Genomic DNA, 16,220 nt, shown 5'->3' on the forward strand with positions numbered 1-16,220 from the left:
TTGGATGTGTATATTTCCTACATTTTCTTAAGATAAATTTTCCTTTTTCTCTTTGAAAGCTTATAATTACATGAATAATTTAATAAATTTACCACTCTTTCTAATCACCAGAAATGGCAACTACTCATCATTAATTTTTAAAAAATAAAACAGTATGATAAATCTTATCAAATATATATACATATATGAAGATCAATTCTCTATAGACATTTATAAAAACAAAAAAATTTATAAATGTTCATTATCAATCTGGATCAAAGATCCAACAACTAACATTGATAAATAATAATTACTACAGTAATATATATAGTAATTATTATTTGAAATAATATAGTAAATAATAATATTATTCATCAATATCAACCGTTAGATCACGATCCAGCGTGATCCATCAACTAGACGCTCATATTAGATGTAAATTCTATATATATATACATGATCATTTTGAAGTGAACTTTTGAGCATACACTGAGTGTTCACTTCATTCAACAAAAACTGGGATTCATTTCATAATATGTTCATTGTATTGTAACATTGGACATGAAGCAGATAAAAGAGGAAAACAGAAAACCAAAAACTTTTGATTTAGAACTTGAATCTCTATTCACAATATATAGCCAAATGACTTGCCCTGATTCTGATCTTTGTCTCCATTGATCAAGAAGACCATGAATCCCCAATGTACCTGCAATAGCAAAATACGGGAGTTAGAGGCGCGGCAATCAGAGTATGCAGAGACATTGTAAGAGAAAAGGGTCGGGCGAGACCAATCATCACTTTCAAAGCTCTTGAATTCATCGAGGTCATCGTAATTCAGTGAGTCTCTAAATCGCTGTGTTTTACAAAAAACCGGAAATAATCAAAACCACGAAATGTGAGTGTTAATTTTGATTAGAAGAACAGAAGGATTAATAGTTTACAAACCGGATCAAACTTCCCCACCGTTGCTGAATCAGCTTCATCATCAGCCTAAAAGAAATACAACATGTATTAATGTGATCTAGATTTGTCATTCGCATTTCAGATAACATTTGTGCACATCTAAATTGTTTATTTTACCAAGCAAAACATTGCTTACCTTTGATATGACACGCCCCTCTTTTAGCAACATTTTGTGATAAATTGAATTTATCTCCTCAGCTTTGATAATATAAGGACTCCTCTCCTTTAATAAATGAAACAAATCAAGGTCAAAAGTTAGCTAACATGTTTGGTGGTAGCTTTCATACAGACAAAATTCAGTTAAACAAGCAAGCATTACCTCTTGTGACATATTAATCCACTGATTGAATCCTTCTTGTTCAATCTTTAATACATTTATGGTCTTGAATGTTTTCTCAAAGCTCTCCCTGCACAACCAGACAAGGATGACATAGCAGGACATACGATAAGTTATAAATTAAAAAAAAAAACATTTACATTATGTTGAAATTTTTAAAGAAAAAAAGTGGTTGCATTGTATAGAAAAACAAAGACGATTTCCACCAAATTTTTCCGTGAAATATTAAATGATGGCTGCTTTTCGACAAGAGGACCACACAGAGTTTGGAAGAGACCAGGTTCATGGAAAGTCAAAATTCAATTAGTTTGATTAAAAAAACCAAATGAAGACTACTGCAATGCAGTGATGCAATTTCCCAACTCCACCAATGGATTCAATCTCATATGAATACTGTTACCTCTTCAAGAAGTAAGGAAGTTAAAAAGCATTCAAAAAGCACATCAATCTTATTGCAACTTTTTCTAAAAGAGATTCACATGAACATTCAGATACCATGGCCATGAAATCAATGCTTGTAAACATTCCAGCAATTGATACAACAGTTTATTGGCAAGAGACAAACCGATACAAAACTTGCCCCACATCAAATTTTATAATAAACATTCTACTAAAAGTGCAGCAATTTGTACATATGCTTATTTGCAAGTGACAAACCCAAATCAAACTAGAACCTTAAGCTTTAATGACAAACATTCTCCTAGGATCGGAACAGGGCATGTCAGTACATCGATTTTATTGCCAAGCAACAAAGCAATACAAAACCTACCCAACCTTAAGCATTATCTCAGCATTAAAAATGATACCAATTCAAGTTTGTGCCAAAACATTAATAGCAGACCAACAATGTGATACTTCCCACAATGGTCAAGTGATTATAATTTAGGTAAAGCAACAAGAACAAAGCTTGTAGAACATAAAAAATTTCCAAAGATGAGTCTTCTATACCACAATAAAAACAAACCAAATATAAAGATAATAATGAATCAATAGACAAAAAAACATGATCTATTCTGTACCAATCCCAATGTCAATGGAAAGAACTCAAATAACTAATTCATTTGTTCATTAAGAAGAATCAATGCAAAATATATTACATGAAGAAGCGGAAAGGAGATCTCGGCTGAAGAGAAATGCCCAAACTTGAAGAATCACGTTTGGCTCTCTTTTGCCCGCAATCATGCATGTCCAGGAGAACAATCGGAACTGAAACACCACATCGCTCACTGCCAAAACTCAAAAAGATCCAAACTTTACAAGCTAAACCATGAAAAGATAAAAGGAGATTGAAGAAAGAAATTAGGGTTTAAATTTAGTGATTGCAAGGAAAAGATGAAGAAAAATACCATTTTTGATAGGCGCTTCCATCTGGAGCTCGACAAGGAGCTCGAACCCTCTTCCGAGCTCTCAGACCATTCGCCATTGACGATCTCCTGATCGATCTCTGCTCCCCAAATGAAAAGAAGAGCTCAAAAGCCTTCCCAAAAAGAAAAAAATCGAAAAAAAAAAAAGCCTTTTTTTTCCAGTTAAAATGCTTTTCCATTATATGAAACTCATTAGCCTAAAAAGAAGCGCCAAAAGAAACGAGAATTACTAAAAATAAATAAATACATAAATAAATAATGCTCTTATACCCCAGTAAAAGTTGGAAATTGCTAGTGTACCTTTTTGATGATCAATAGTAGTTTATATGATTATGCTTTAGGATTAAAAGTTAATTTGAAATTTGTATAAATAAATAAATGAATAATTTTTTTTATCGATCTTTTTATTGGTTTTCTCTCTCATCCTAGATGGATGAAGGGGGTTGAGATAGGCTTGTAACTTGTTTAGTTTTTTGGTTTATTTTTAATTGAATTTATTTATATAGATATATATATAAGTAAATTTTTTATAATTATGTAATTTATAATGATCAATTTCCATTTTTCAGTTGAATTTTTTAAAAAATTTCGTTATACGGCTATAAAAGTTGGTTTGTACGCTTAATTTATGCTTTTGAGAATAACTTTTTTTTTTGTCACTTTGTTGGTTAATGATAGTTAAGAATCTTAAATAAAAATTATAATAATTTACAAAGCTACACAGAAATAATTAAAGATTTTATAGGGGTGTAAAAGTAATTAAATTTTCACCACCCAAAAACAATTAACCGCGCAGATTTCAAATACCGGTTGTTTTAAGGCGGGAACAAAACGCTTCATCAAATAAAAACACGCCACGTGTAAAACATCACTAGTTGACGTCGGTCATGTGACTGTAACGTACCACGCTGCCAGTGATTTGACGTTTGTCCTTAATAAAAAAATAAATTACAACAACTTCATTGAAATTTCTCAAAAATTTAAATTAAAAATAAAAAAGGTTTCTAAAAAATTTCCTGATATTAACGATGGGATGTAAATGATATATTGTGAGCTACTCGAGTTTGTTTCAAGAAAAGCTCAAACTTGACTCATTTATGATTGAGTCGAGCTCGAACTCGAATAGTCAAGTGAGCCGAGTTCGAACAGCTTAATACTTAAGCTCAGTTACGAACTTAATCAAGTAATTATATTTTTGTGTATATATACTATTTATTAGTTTGTTTTATATATATAATTGTGTTTGAACTTGAGCTCAAGTATAACAATATTTATGAATAAACTGAGTTTTTTAGCTTTTACGAGCTTAATCGAACACACTCAAGTAGCTCGATTTATGTATTGAGTCAAGCTCGAGTTACAAAAATAAAACTCAATCGAATTCAAACAAAATATCGAGCAACGAGTTTTTAACCGAGCTTCAGCTCGAGTAGTTTGTTGCTGGGCTCGAATCAATCGATTCCACCCTTAATAGACAATCATTGAATAGTTTAGTGATAAGTCATCCAAATAGCATGCGAGGAATAGAAAGTTAAATCCCTGCATAGATACTATAAATATACCATTATTATAAATTTGTGATCTTTAATATATTATCTTAAATGTACGTGATAACCTTTCATTATCCGTATATTACCCCATATCACATAATAAAACTCCACCAAATTATGAAACTACTGTAATTAATATATTACCATGTCAGGCTATCCCTTTAATAGCCCTTGTCACTTTGTAAAAATATATATATATATATATATATATATAATAATAACAATCCAGAAATAAAAAGCACACAACACCAACACCAAAAATGATTATCTCATGTGTACAACATCATTATTTACAATACAAGACCATTCCAAATACCAACATATTTAATTAATAACAATAATAATAAACATTTAAATAAAAAAAACTAAAATTGAAGAAAATAAAATAATAATAATAATAATAATAATAAGGTTATTAATTGGAATGGTTAAGCCAAGGCATGTAGTAACGGTTGCCGCACTTGCAACGCCAGGCTTCCGGGTAGTACTCGGCGGGGGTGGGCGTGCCCGGCGGCACGGTCACGTGCACGGCGAGGCAAGGGGCACAGCTGCCGCACTTAGCTGCGCAACGTGGCGGGTGTGAGCCCGGCCCACCAAGCCTTCTTCGGCCCAAACCCACTTCATTACTCCATCTCTGCATTAATAAAGAAGCCCGTACAATATAAGTTTCTCTATCGGCCCAAAGCCCATTTAAATGGCCCATATGAGCTTTAATTGGTTTTTAGAGATGAAACTTGGGTTATTATGTTATAGAATATCAATTTTATTTATTTTAAAACATAATATCCTTATATTATTTATTATTTTTGTTATAAAAATTATAACTACAAGTCTAAAAAAATAAAGGAAATGAGGCCAATTCTAATATTAAATTATATTTAAGTATATATAAACTAAGGCATGTTTCATAGTGATAACAATGGCATATATAAGATTGTAAAAGGGCAAAAACAAGAATGCTTGATTCTTATATGAAAGGAATTAATATGCTAATTTCATAATTAACCAAGGTTAAACTTAATCAGCATTAAAATAATCAATATTAGTAATGATACTCATACATTTCAATTTTCCCCCAAATATGCTATTTTTTTCTGTAAGCAAGGAAGAAGTTTAGTAAATGTGTTTTGTTAAAATTTAAATGGATAATACTATTGTTCTTGTGAAGTTGATAGCTGTCAAAATATAACATTACTAATTTATTATCTTTCAAAAATCCTACAAACTAGTGGGCATGGTTGTTTTGTGCATCCATATCTTGAATTTTCACTTTAAATAGTAACTTTAAATAACCATCAATTCTCTGTGATGACATGACAAGCATGTGAATACCTTCACTATCTTCACTGTGGACTCTGAACCACTTGACCAAACACTTTGCAATTGAAATTATAATAATCTAAATCAAACTAAGTATGTTTTAGAAACTAATAAACTGCAAATTCAAACAATGAATCAAAGAGAAGAATAAACACAGAAAAGATAAGAGAGCACCTGAATTTGTGAACCAGTTCTCAATCTTGAAATATCTGCAAAACAATGTATATGTATCAACATATGAAACATCATAAAGAAAGAAATAAGTAAATACAGTGATTGAATTTAATTACTACTACTCACCAGTTTGAACTAGAAGAGCAGAAACAGAAATGAAGAAAAGAGAAATGCAGAAAATAATTAGAGCAATCTTTTGATGAAGTGAAGCTTGTTTCCTGCTTTCACTTCTCAACTCCATCCACATGAAAGAGGAAAAGCAGGAGAAATGTAGAGCAAGTGATAGGACTTAGATCTCAAGCCATCTTCTTCTTCTCCTTCTTCTACTTCTCAATCTAGTCCAACAACAGCCAAGATGTTAGACAAGTGTGCACAGATCATAGACACCACCCACTGGAGAAGACAAACAGTGTCATTTACTGCCTTTTAATTACTCTCTAAAGGGAGAAAAGTGGAAAACACTTGGACTGGTCCTGTCCTTTTATCTGTGTCTTTGTCTCACTATTGCTAATGGAATTCAATGGATATTTGACTGCTTTGTGTTTACTGTTGAATTCATGGTTATTTTTTTATTTGAAAAAGTTCAGTTTGGATCAATACTAGTATGCTGTTTCTGCAGGCCTTACATATTCTCTCATCTGCCATCTCTGCATGCATAGTATCTCAATGTATTAAAGATCAAAGCTAGTGTGAGAGTGAGAGAAAAGATGAGTGAATATAGAAACAAAGATAGCTACCACTTCTGTTTTCACTGCTTTTCTGCAGCCTTTTTTTCACTTGTGAGTGCTCTGCATGCATGCATGCATGCATCCATGCATGAATTGGTTTTAAGGTTTACTCTTTCTCTTTTATCATTAACACACAAAAATAACAATGAAAATGACTCCAAAGTCCAAATCCATCACATTCAAAGATGTGCATTAATTATGCATGCTTTGCTAGCATTCCTTATTGGGAAGGGACTGATAAGTGAATTGAAGAAGTGGTCCTAAAGGTATTGTTTGGTTGCTATTGTTTGAACTTTTAACTTTCAATTCTCATCTTGGAGTACCACATTCTTTGTTAAGTTTTTTTATTAATGTTAATTATGCAATGTATAATAGAAATCTATAGAGTTTTAGAGTATTAATGAGACATGTATATGAACAGCTGACATATCTGATAGGGCTTGGACCATAATTGAGTGAACTGGCTCCACTTCACCAGCCTTCCAGCTCTCCCTCTTTTGGAATTCTTACAATGAATACAATTCAGGCTCAAAGTTTGGTGGACCTCTTCTGCAGCTTTGGCTCACATCATCATTATTGCTTCACTTTGCCTCTTCAAATTTAATCCAGTGGCCTTGGCCTTCTACCCAGAAAAAAAAGTATAAAATTGTGTATGTGTTACTGTAAATAATGCAAATGTGTATTTCTTAAAAATTTCTAAATTAAATGTGGCTGTAATTTGGTTGTTTGAAATTCTTTTATGGAAACTAAACTCACTGATGAAGAAAAAAATTGTGAGAACTGTAAGCCATTTCACACAATATTAATTCACACACAAACTGTCAAAATATTTACATTTCATGCCTATCTCTCATACTCTATTGCACAAAAAAACTTAAAAATGAAAGTAAAAACAGTTCTTGAAACATCAAAATTAATAGGCTATGGTTAAGTCATCATGCGCTCATCTTTTCTAAAGTAACAACTAAATATATGATTCACAAATAATTAAAATTAAATGCATTTAAACAATCAATTTTTTTATTATTATTTTTTTAATAAATATGGAAAAAAAAAAACAATTCTCAATAGCTAGCGAGTAAAAAATTTAAACTCTCATCCCCAAAAATCTAACTTTTGCTCCCTCTTAATATATAATTAAAATACAAAAAAAAAATATATTTTTTTAATAAATGCAAAACCTTTTTATTTCTCTCGTATCTTAATTAATACCATCTACACTTCTCCAAAAAAAAAAAAAAATTAAAAACTTTTAGCTATTTCAACATTGATTCAATTGCACACATCTCCAGAGATACCCTTTCCTCTTTCCCTCTGACTAGTCTAATCGTCAATGCTCCCTGACTGACTCCCCATCATAATTACTCAGCCTTTTTCCACCACTATTCATAAACAAAAGTTACAAACCACCCATCCACAAGGCCCACACACACACACACACATACTCATACATACACACAACACCAACCCCACATCACATCAAATCACATCAAAACATTATTATTATTATTATTATGATCACAAAACATACACCATTCCAACCTCCAACAACGACGCCGGAGGCACTCGCAACACCACATCAGCGCCTCTACAATTCCTCTTCAAAAAATTATACCCAACATCTATCGCCAACTTCTTCATCACTGATGACTCTGGCTTTGCACGCACGTGCGAGTGACCCAATATAAACGCTGTTCCTGACTCACGTGCCACGTTCAACTCTTCAAGCTCATCTCGTGCACGCTCATCCTCCAAAGCAGCAAACCGAACTCGCTTCCCTTCTCTAACTCCAACTGGCTCAATAATATCATTTATATTATCAATAGTGTGCCTTCCAACCACTGTGAGCAAGCACTCACTGGAACCACTAGACCTGTGAGTCCCCAGCTCTGCATCAAGTCTGATGAACTCGGTTAAACTAGCTAGCAATTCGGATTCAAATGAGTCCACATCTTGGTGCACGTCACGGTACCCGTAACGAACAATGCAACGGTATGACCGGTGACTAGGCGGGCCGACACGGCCGAGTAGATAACGCTCGGCCGGTGGGACGAATGGGACTGGCACGGATTTGATGCAGACGAAGACGAGGATGCGGTGGAATGCTGGGAGGTTGGTGACAAAGCGAGAGAAGTTGGCTGGCACGCCGGAGATGAGATCGGTGTAAACGAGACCAATGCCGGGGACTCGAGCAATGCCGAGACTCTCACCGAGTGCTAGAAGCCAGTCCAGTGATACTTTGTTGTGGAGATCGAATTCGTGTTTCTTGATGGTTGCGTAGTGCCAGACGAACATTACTGTCATAAGGATTAGAGCGAGAAGGATTGGTAGCCATGCACCTTCTCTGAATTTTATTAGAGATGCTGAGAAATATAGTGCTTCGAATGAGCCGAAGAAAAGGAGGAATGATAATGCTAGTAATGGTGGTTTGTGCCAGCAGAGGATCATTACTAGAGATGTTAAGCATGTTGTTACTAGCATCACACTGATCACTGCTAGACCTGCATGATGTTATGCTATGTGTTAAAAACTTAAAAGTAAAAGATAACATGGTATAAGAGATTGAATTTTTTTTGTGTTTGATGTGAGATAGATTTGAGCACCTGAAGCATTGCCCATGTGTTTTGTGTCGCGGAAGCCGACCGCGACGGCAATGCAGAGGACCATGAGCATCCAGTTGATCTCAGGGATGTAGATTTGGCCGTGGATTTTATCAGAGGTGTGAATTACTTTGACTCTTGGAAAGCAACCGAGAGATAGGCTTTGGTTTATGATTGAGAATGTGCCGCTGATAATAGCTTGGCTTCCGACCACTGATGCTAGTATGGCTATTACAAGCACTGGCCATCGGACACTCTCTGTAGGCGTGTTAAGCTAAAATCAGTAACATGAACACAAGGGTTGATTGTTTGAACTCAGCACGGATAAATAACTAAGCATACCTGGAACTGAGACGTAAAAGCCAATCTGGTATGTTGAATAGATCTTGTGATGTTTGGACAAGTAGGCAGCTTGGCCCATGTATGCTAAAATTAGTGCTGGATATACTAGTGAGGTGAAAGCAATCTACAATTGGAGTAAAAAATAAGTGGTCATAATAAGGAAATAATACATTTACAACACTAATTTTTTTTTTTTTTTTTAGATTGGCAGTAACAGAAGAAAGGAAGAACCTGTATGGCAGTGTATGAGAAATGACCAAGATCTGCAAACATTGCCTCTGAGCCTGCAATTTAAGTCATTGTAAAACATTCAGATCTTAACTGCCATCGGATTAAATATAAGTTGTAATTTTACTTTATTCTGCATGAGATATTTAAAGGCTTTCAGATCTAGTCTGAAGCTAATCAGAAAATTCTATGAAGACAGTCTGCAGCCCATTGACCTGTAATGTTTGCAACCAACTTTAGGATTTCTAACTTAGAACAGACCTACAAATATTTATGGTAATTTCTAATAAAATATAAAGTAGTCAGCATATGCAAAGCAGCAATATGATAAAAATATAAAATCACCTGTTATGCACAGCAGAATTCCTCCCAAGGACATCCAGCCGTTCTTCTTGGTCTTCTTCAAAAACTTAAACATGTAATATGGAGAAAGTGCTTCATAAACACGTGGATTCCAATGAACAATGTTGTATAAGCCAAGTGCACTAAGGCATAGCAGCCAAGCAAGAACAACCGGTGCGAACAAGAATCCAACTCGATGAGTGCCATAATGTTGTAGTGCAAACAAGCATACTAATATAAAGCAGGTGATTGGAACAACAGCATCTGCACATTAACAAGCAGAAAAAACAATGTCATGCAACAGAAGGCGCAAAAGCATATGCTAAGAGAAACACAAGGATCCAACATCTCCAGAAGTCATATCTGGATCAGTGATAATATACATTAATTAGCAGTAAAATAATCATGGCATGCTTTCTTGCTCAAAAGAAGAAAAGATAAGCCATTTCAGTTTTACAGCTACAAATTTGTGTTGAGGACTTCAACGTCCTGTCCTGCCCTGCCAAAGTTCCACCTGCACAGAACATCCTTCTCTACCCTATAATTTTAAAAAAATTACTTTCAAATCCAAAATAACATCTATTTAGTTTTTTTTTTTTTAATCACATGTATCCCTTCTTTCCCCATTCCTTTTCTCCCGTCTCAAGCAAATTCCACTGGTGGGTGGGCTCAGGCTTGCTTGTTGACAAGCTGAACTTCAGTTGAGCATGGGCTCACTGGTCAGTGAGTTTTCTGATATTTCTCAATAGAGAAGAAAATAAAGAGGAAAGTGTAATAGGAATAAGGTTTAAAGAGGGACTATAACGAAATGTTTCAAAAAACAAAGGATTAAGAAGAAATTAGCAAAGTCAATGGCATTTATTATTCAAAATACCAAAGGACCTGTGAGTCAATTTCCTTGAAAAATATGACAATGACGGAGAGAAAAAATTGAAAAGTTTCAACTCCTTTCATCACTGATCTATCATTAAAGAAATGTGCAATGGATTGTTACTTCAAATATCTTGAGTAAGCATAAACAAGAATGACAACTTTTTGGGAGTATAGATAACAAATTCTGTATAAAAGCACACCAGGAAAAATTAGTAACTTAATATTTCCTGACATTAAACAAATGTGAAGTCCCATGTACAGTTGAAAGTTTACTTATCAGCCCGTCCTCCACACCCACCTTCAGAAGTCGGAAGTAACAATCATATGAAAGAAAACAGACAAGAATTTAAAAGCATTTGTTGCAAATATTAAGCTGTTTTATCTTCTGTCATTTTGGCTAGTAGTTTAGATGGGCCAGACAAGCTGACCCTGATTGTGGGGCAGGTTTTTCTTACCACGCCTATTTGTTTATTCAAAGACTGTTTGGCCTGAGACACAGCCCACTGATCAGAACTTTCTATGCAGTTCGTAGTAAGGAACAAAATTTAATGGTAGAAAATTATATGAGTGGCAAGTTTGGCCAGATGCCAAGTTGGATAGCCTTTAAGAGACTAACAAACAGAGATGGATAGAGGCAGAGTTAAGGCAGGAGTGCTTACATTCACGGTGATCTTTGGACATCGATAACTCAAGTCCCGAAACTGCAGAGAAAACTGCACAAAAGATACAAATACAAGGAGAACATTGTTTTATTTGCCAGCCATGAGGAATTATCAAAAAAAGGTTGGAGAATTTTAGAGGAAAGTTACCTGATATGGCTGGTGTAAGAACACCATCACCAATTACCATGCAAGTGCCAAGCATAACCACTGCTAGCAATGCTGTATGTAAGTTCTTGTGCTTCTCGAGCCAAGTTTTGACCCTCGAACCATTCTTTGTTTCTGTAGGGCATTCCAGTATGTAAGTAGAGAGTTCTTCATCAACCACCTGTTTATTTGGCAGGAGGCTGACGTTAGCATGCCTACAAATTAAAGAGTAAAGGGCAAAAGTGCCACCTGCAGTTCATGAAAAGAATATCATCAGTTACAAGCTTTGAAGCCTAAGCTTATTCTTGGAAGAAATTTTAGTAGACATAAATCCTACCCTCGCCATTGTCATCAGCTCTAAGAACTATGAAGACGTATTTGAACAGAGGGATGAGTGTGAGAGTCCAAAAGACAAATGAGAGAACACCAAAAATTTCTTCATTTGTTTCAGAGTGAGTGATATCTTCAGCAAATGTGCTCTTGAAAACATACAGAGGGGAGATACTCAAGTCTCCATACACAACCCCCAGGCTCTGATATGCCAAAAGCAAAACAGTCTTCCAAGAATCTTTCTGAAACCAATCAAGCATAAAATAATTTATGAGACTCAGGATGTTTGAACATGGACACTAAAATCAAGCCATGCAATCAGAAAGCAGCCATTTTGAAGATGTAAATAGCAAACCTTTGACGAACTTGAAGTCATCGCTAGCTCAGGATCCATTGTCAGCAAGGAAGCCAATCTTCAGTTGCTACTCATTCTCCTCTATTTCTATTTGCAAATCTGCAAAACAACTGAACTCTCTCAAGAGATGCACAGTGCAAAGATAACAGAAGAGAAGGAACCCAGAAATATCAATCACATGGAATCAAATAAAGGATCCTTGCCACTGACGCGTTCTTTTCCTATCCTATACCTATGAGTGAGACAAGCAGTCACCACAGTTCATCTAATCAAGCCACAGCAGACGGATTTATTTCCAGAGCACACATCATAGTGAATTTTAAATGCAGTCAATCTACCCATGTTCCTTTGCAGTTAGATGCATTAGAACCCATGTTTTGCCTAATAACTCCAATGGTCTAAAACGGTAGGGCAAGCCCATGTGGAGCTCAAATCTGCATAACCTAACTTTGCAGAGGAGGTGGTACCAACTTGCCCAACAGTTGCATGGACCATTTTAAATGAAGGTGGTAAAGTTAGTTAAAGGACAACAGCGAATGAGACTAGAAAATAGTTCGTAAAACAATGGAGAGCCAACAGGGAGTTGTGAGTCCTCGTGACATGGTGAGATAGAAGAAAAATCAAACTCAAACACCTGCACTACCGCACTACTAAAAGGAAGAAGCCTACTGGTCAGTAACATATTCAATGTGAAACTGAAAATATGAATCATTACCAAGATATTTAATTGAAATTCTATAAAGAAGCTCAAGAAAAATTTGCTAAGGTTATTCATTCACATTTATTGTGAAATCATGATAGAAATCGAAAATGGCATTTGACAATCCACCGAATGCAAAAAGAAAAAGAAATGGCATTTAATAGCACATGCATGACTGAAAATAGATAACATGATCAGAAAATAGAATGAATAAATTGACTAAGCTGTAAAACAATGATTTCCAAATCCACTCAGAGATCCTAATTGCATGGATGAATCATTGCGTTGGTTTAACATAAAAAAAAAATGAAAAAAAAAAACAACCACAGTAGAACAAGACAGGAAACCTGAAGCATATGTCGCTAGAGGAATAGAGAAAATAACGAACAAGATATACCAATTCACCTAAAATAAAAATTGCAACAAACCTATGTCTTAGATCACAACAATGATAATAGAATAATAATTCATACACTTTTCAACCAATCCAGCACAATCAGATACAATCACAATCAGAGAAGCATTCAAATCAAGAATTTCATAGCTGATACCAACACAAACAGATAAACAACAATCAGAGAATATAAGTTGGTAGAAGACAAAACCACAAATGCAAACTTGATACAACTTCAACTGAGCTGTTAGACAAGATACACTTCCAAATCTCTTAGTAGATGCACTAGAAGCAATCAAATCCCCGACATAACTAATGACAAAAACACAATCAAGATTTCAGAGCTCACCTCTGAGCAGAGAAATCTCTTCGCTTATCTATTTAACTTAGCACTGACCCTTCAAAATCCCTTCAAGAATCAAGACCAATCCATCAATAATGGCGAATGAAACAAAAAGAAACCTTCAAATCACTGTTAAAGATTTTGGTTACAATAAAAAAGAAAGAGGAAGAATAAAAAAAGCAAGTAAAAGAGAATGCACTATAAAAAAAAAACGTTTACTACTTTATCTTCTTAGATCCTTCACATTTTTTGCGTTTTATTTTCCTCTATTTTCAATCAAGTAAAGCAGTCACATAAATGAACACAAAACAACAAACAAGATTCACCGCATCACAAGCAAGAAAACACATTCCATCCTCCAATCAGATCAGCTCCAGCTACAGCTACAGCTCCATCCCTAAAGAACGAAAGGCAACCAAAAAAATCAACTTTTTTCAAGATTTGAAATCATAAAACCAGAAAAAGAAAACCATTTCCTTCTACCCGGCCAAGAAAAAAAAAAGAGAACCATGTGGTTTTGCATAGCAGTGGGCCACGAGAGCATGTGGGGACTCCTGATTACAAATCCACGCCGAGGAAAAGGACCGCTACTCAAGCCACATCCTTTCACGCCAAACACCCCTCCCCCACCACTCCCACTGTAGAAACCCCCCCAAATCCTCTCCCCTTCCCATCTCTTCAACTCCCCCACCCCCCTCTTTATTCTCTCCCTCACGAGTCACAACTCCTTTCACCTACCTCCATTTCTATCTCTTTCAACCCACCAGCTTCCAAAAAAGCGTAAAAAAAGGCGAAATTCAAGGAAAAAAAAAAACAATCAACAAATCCACTGCACGGCAGCCATTCATAAAACCATTAAAAGCTCACCATCACTCCAATCTCAGAGATCCAACTCCTCCATTCCTTTCATAGCCGCTGCGCTTCCACTGCTCCTCCAATTTCGCTATCAATCCGAGATCTTAGAAGCTGAATTTTAGGGTTTTATTCGGATGGATTGGATTCAAAAGAAGGAGAAAAATGGAGATGAACGAAGTGGGAGACAAATATCTTTTTGATTCGTGAGAATCAAGTCGTAGGCGGGAAAAAAATTAAAATAATTTAAAATTTTATTTTATTTTTACGATTAAGTCCTTGGTTATATTTTTAATTGGTAATGCTCACCGCCATATCTGAATGTGTCGGAGCGAATGTTCCCCACACCATCATCAATCACGGTGACCGAAAGTTATTATTTTAATTTTAAAAAATAAATGAGTGAAATTTATAATAATTATTTAATAAAATTAGAGAAATTTGAGATAGATTATTAATTTTTTTATTTAGGTGTTTTTTATTAAGATCCGATTAATAAGAGCAGATTTGGTGCATTTTTATTAAAATAATATTTATAATTTTTTGAGGAAATTTTGATTTATTAGATGAAGAGAATAAAAAAATATATTAGTGGTAACTTACTACCTCGCAAGTAAAGTTAAATAACGATAAAGTTGAAATAACATGCTATCACAAGATGAAAAGGAGTTTAAAGATCAATTTTTTTAAATGATAAAAAGTGTAAATATTAAGTTAACCGTGTTAAAAAAATATAATTTAAATTGATCAATTATAAAACATGATCCCAATATTTTGGACATTTCTTTCAGTTGTTTGTCGGTAGGAGCTCTCCTTCAATCATGAATCCGATTAAAGTCTTTGATGCTAATGATTTTTTTTTAATTATCTTTTGAAAGCTTTACAGCATATTTTCATCCAAAATCACTCAAATATGATAACTGGTTTTACATAACTCCTACTCTTTTTACGCTACATATTCTAAATTTTGATCCTAACTCTCCTATTTCTATTTATACTCACTTTTTTTAATATATTTTAAATTGCTTTATTTTTTTAAATATATATATATATATATATATATATACATAGAAGTTGACTTACATTCCGGCACCATGACTAAACAAGGAAACAACTTAGACTGGTTAACCTGATTATGAACTGAGAAAATTGACACATATAATCCAAACCCAAACTCATTAAGACATGTGTTATGTTATATTGTATTATATTAACTTGACGTGTCAAAAATGGCAGGTGCCACGACAAGATAGTTTAAAATTACGCTCAATTTATGAATTCATTATTCACTTGATTTGAACTGTTCTTTGTCTAAAAAACTGGCAAAAAGAAAAGAAAAAGCAATAGGTTTTCACCAACACAATGACATTTTTGTTTGATTTTTAACTTGTTTTTAATGCCGTTTGGTTGAAAAGACTGGAAAAAAGATAAAGAGGAAAACAACTAGTTTTCAACCATGCAACCACATTTTTCTTGAAATATTAAAATAAGACACAATTAAAAAAAAAAAAAAGGACAAAAGAAAAAAGCAGTGCATGCACTCCCTTTTCACAGCTTCATGATAAACATTACCTGGTGGAGGTCATATCTTTTGGGAAAAATCAATGTCTCTGTTGATTTCTTAATTAAAAACAAAGTAA

The 16,220-nt window shown here is 34.4% G+C and overlaps 3 protein-coding genes across 7 annotated transcripts; all 3 read right to left on the reverse strand.

Moving 5' to 3' along the window:
- Positions 1-408: 408 nt before the first annotated feature.
- Positions 409-2,775, reverse strand: LOC120265708. The gene is made up of 7 exons (XM_039273658.1): positions 2,626-2,775; positions 2,377-2,505; positions 1,262-1,349; positions 1,079-1,165; positions 925-969; positions 768-832; positions 409-685 (listed from the first exon to the last, which is right to left on the reverse strand). Exons 1-7 carry the CDS (start codon positions 2,700-2,702, stop codon positions 658-660), a joined length of 519 nt encoding a protein of 172 aa, XP_039129592.1. The 5' UTR covers positions 2,703-2,775; the 3' UTR covers positions 409-657.
- Positions 2,776-4,474: 1,699 nt separating this feature from the next.
- Positions 4,475-6,109, reverse strand: LOC120265769 (EPIDERMAL PATTERNING FACTOR-like protein 5). Its single transcript, XM_039273732.1, has 3 exons — positions 5,814-6,109; positions 5,688-5,722; positions 4,475-4,827 (listed from the first exon to the last, which is right to left on the reverse strand). Exons 1-3 carry the CDS (start codon positions 5,932-5,934, stop codon positions 4,609-4,611), a joined length of 375 nt encoding a protein of 124 aa, XP_039129666.1. The 5' UTR covers positions 5,935-6,109; the 3' UTR covers positions 4,475-4,608.
- A 1,664-nt stretch (positions 6,110-7,773) lies between these two features.
- Positions 7,774-14,338, reverse strand: LOC120265595 (putative potassium transporter 8). 5 transcript variants are annotated; one of them, XM_039273543.1, is made up of 12 exons: positions 14,212-14,338; positions 14,055-14,125; positions 13,735-13,794; positions 12,292-12,390; positions 11,944-12,178; positions 11,610-11,855; positions 11,460-11,513; positions 9,931-10,191; positions 9,589-9,641; positions 9,358-9,481; positions 9,019-9,273; positions 7,774-8,916 (listed from the first exon to the last, which is right to left on the reverse strand). In XM_039273543.1, the coding sequence occupies exons 4-12, from the start codon at positions 12,328-12,330 to the stop codon at positions 7,934-7,936; spliced, it is 2,250 nt and encodes a 749-aa protein (XP_039129477.1). In that variant the 5' UTR covers positions 12,331-12,390; positions 13,735-13,794; positions 14,055-14,125; positions 14,212-14,338; the 3' UTR covers positions 7,774-7,933. The 5 variants fall into 5 exon arrangements, with proteins under 5 accessions (XP_039129477.1, XP_039129472.1, XP_039129476.1 ...); XM_039273538.1 differs by lacking the exon at positions 13,735-13,794 and having other exon boundaries at positions 7,934-8,916; XM_039273542.1 differs by lacking the exons at positions 13,735-13,794; positions 14,055-14,125; positions 14,212-14,338 and adding an exon at positions 13,597-13,720 and having other exon boundaries at positions 7,934-8,916.
- Between the last annotated feature and the right edge of the window lie 1,882 nt (positions 14,339-16,220).

This window comes from Dioscorea cayenensis, chromosome 7, assembly GCF_009730915.1.
Source record: "Dioscorea cayenensis subsp. rotundata cultivar TDr96_F1 chromosome 7, TDr96_F1_v2_PseudoChromosome.rev07_lg8_w22 25.fasta, whole genome shotgun sequence".
Lineage (NCBI taxonomy): Eukaryota > Viridiplantae > Streptophyta > Magnoliopsida > Dioscoreales > Dioscoreaceae > Dioscorea > Dioscorea cayenensis.

What these genes read in the sequence shown, in the direction of transcription:
- LOC120265708 (XM_039273658.1), bottom strand. Translation starts at nt 2,702, where the DNA reads ATGGCGAATGGTCTGAGAGCTCGGAAGAGGGTTCGAGCTCCTTGTCGA. An exon ending in TCTCCTTTCCGCTTCTTCAT is followed by an intron (nt 1,350 to 2,376) that starts GTAATATATTTT and finishes CTGGTTGTGCAG; the next exon opens with GGAGAGCTTTGAGAAAACAT. An exon ending in AGCTTTGAAAGTGATGATTG is followed by an intron (nt 686 to 767) that starts GTCTCGCCCGAC and finishes TTGCTATTGCAG; the next exon opens with GTACATTGGGGATTCATGGT.
- LOC120265769 (XM_039273732.1), bottom strand. Translation starts at nt 5,934, where the DNA reads ATGTGGATGGAGTTGAGAAGTGAAAGCAGGAAACAAGCTTCACTTCAT. An exon ending in TGCTCTTCTAGTTCAAACTG is followed by an intron (nt 5,723 to 5,813) that starts GTGAGTAGTAGT and finishes ATTGTTTTGCAG; the next exon opens with ATATTTCAAGATTGAGAACT. An exon ending in GAACTGGTTCACAAATTCAG is followed by an intron (nt 4,828 to 5,687) that starts GTGCTCTCTTAT and finishes TTATTAATGCAG; the next exon opens with AGATGGAGTAATGAAGTGGG.
- LOC120265595 (XM_039273543.1), bottom strand. Translation starts at nt 12,330, where the DNA reads ATGGATCCTGAGCTAGCGATGACTTCAAGTTCGTCAAAG. An exon ending in GTCCAAAGATCACCGTGAAT is followed by an intron (nt 10,192 to 11,459) that starts GTAAGCACTCCT and finishes GTTAATGTGCAG; the next exon opens with ATGCTGTTGTTCCAATCACC. An exon ending in ACACATGGGCAATGCTTCAG is followed by an intron (nt 8,917 to 9,018) that starts GTGCTCAAATCT and finishes AACATCATGCAG; the next exon opens with GTCTAGCAGTGATCAGTGTG.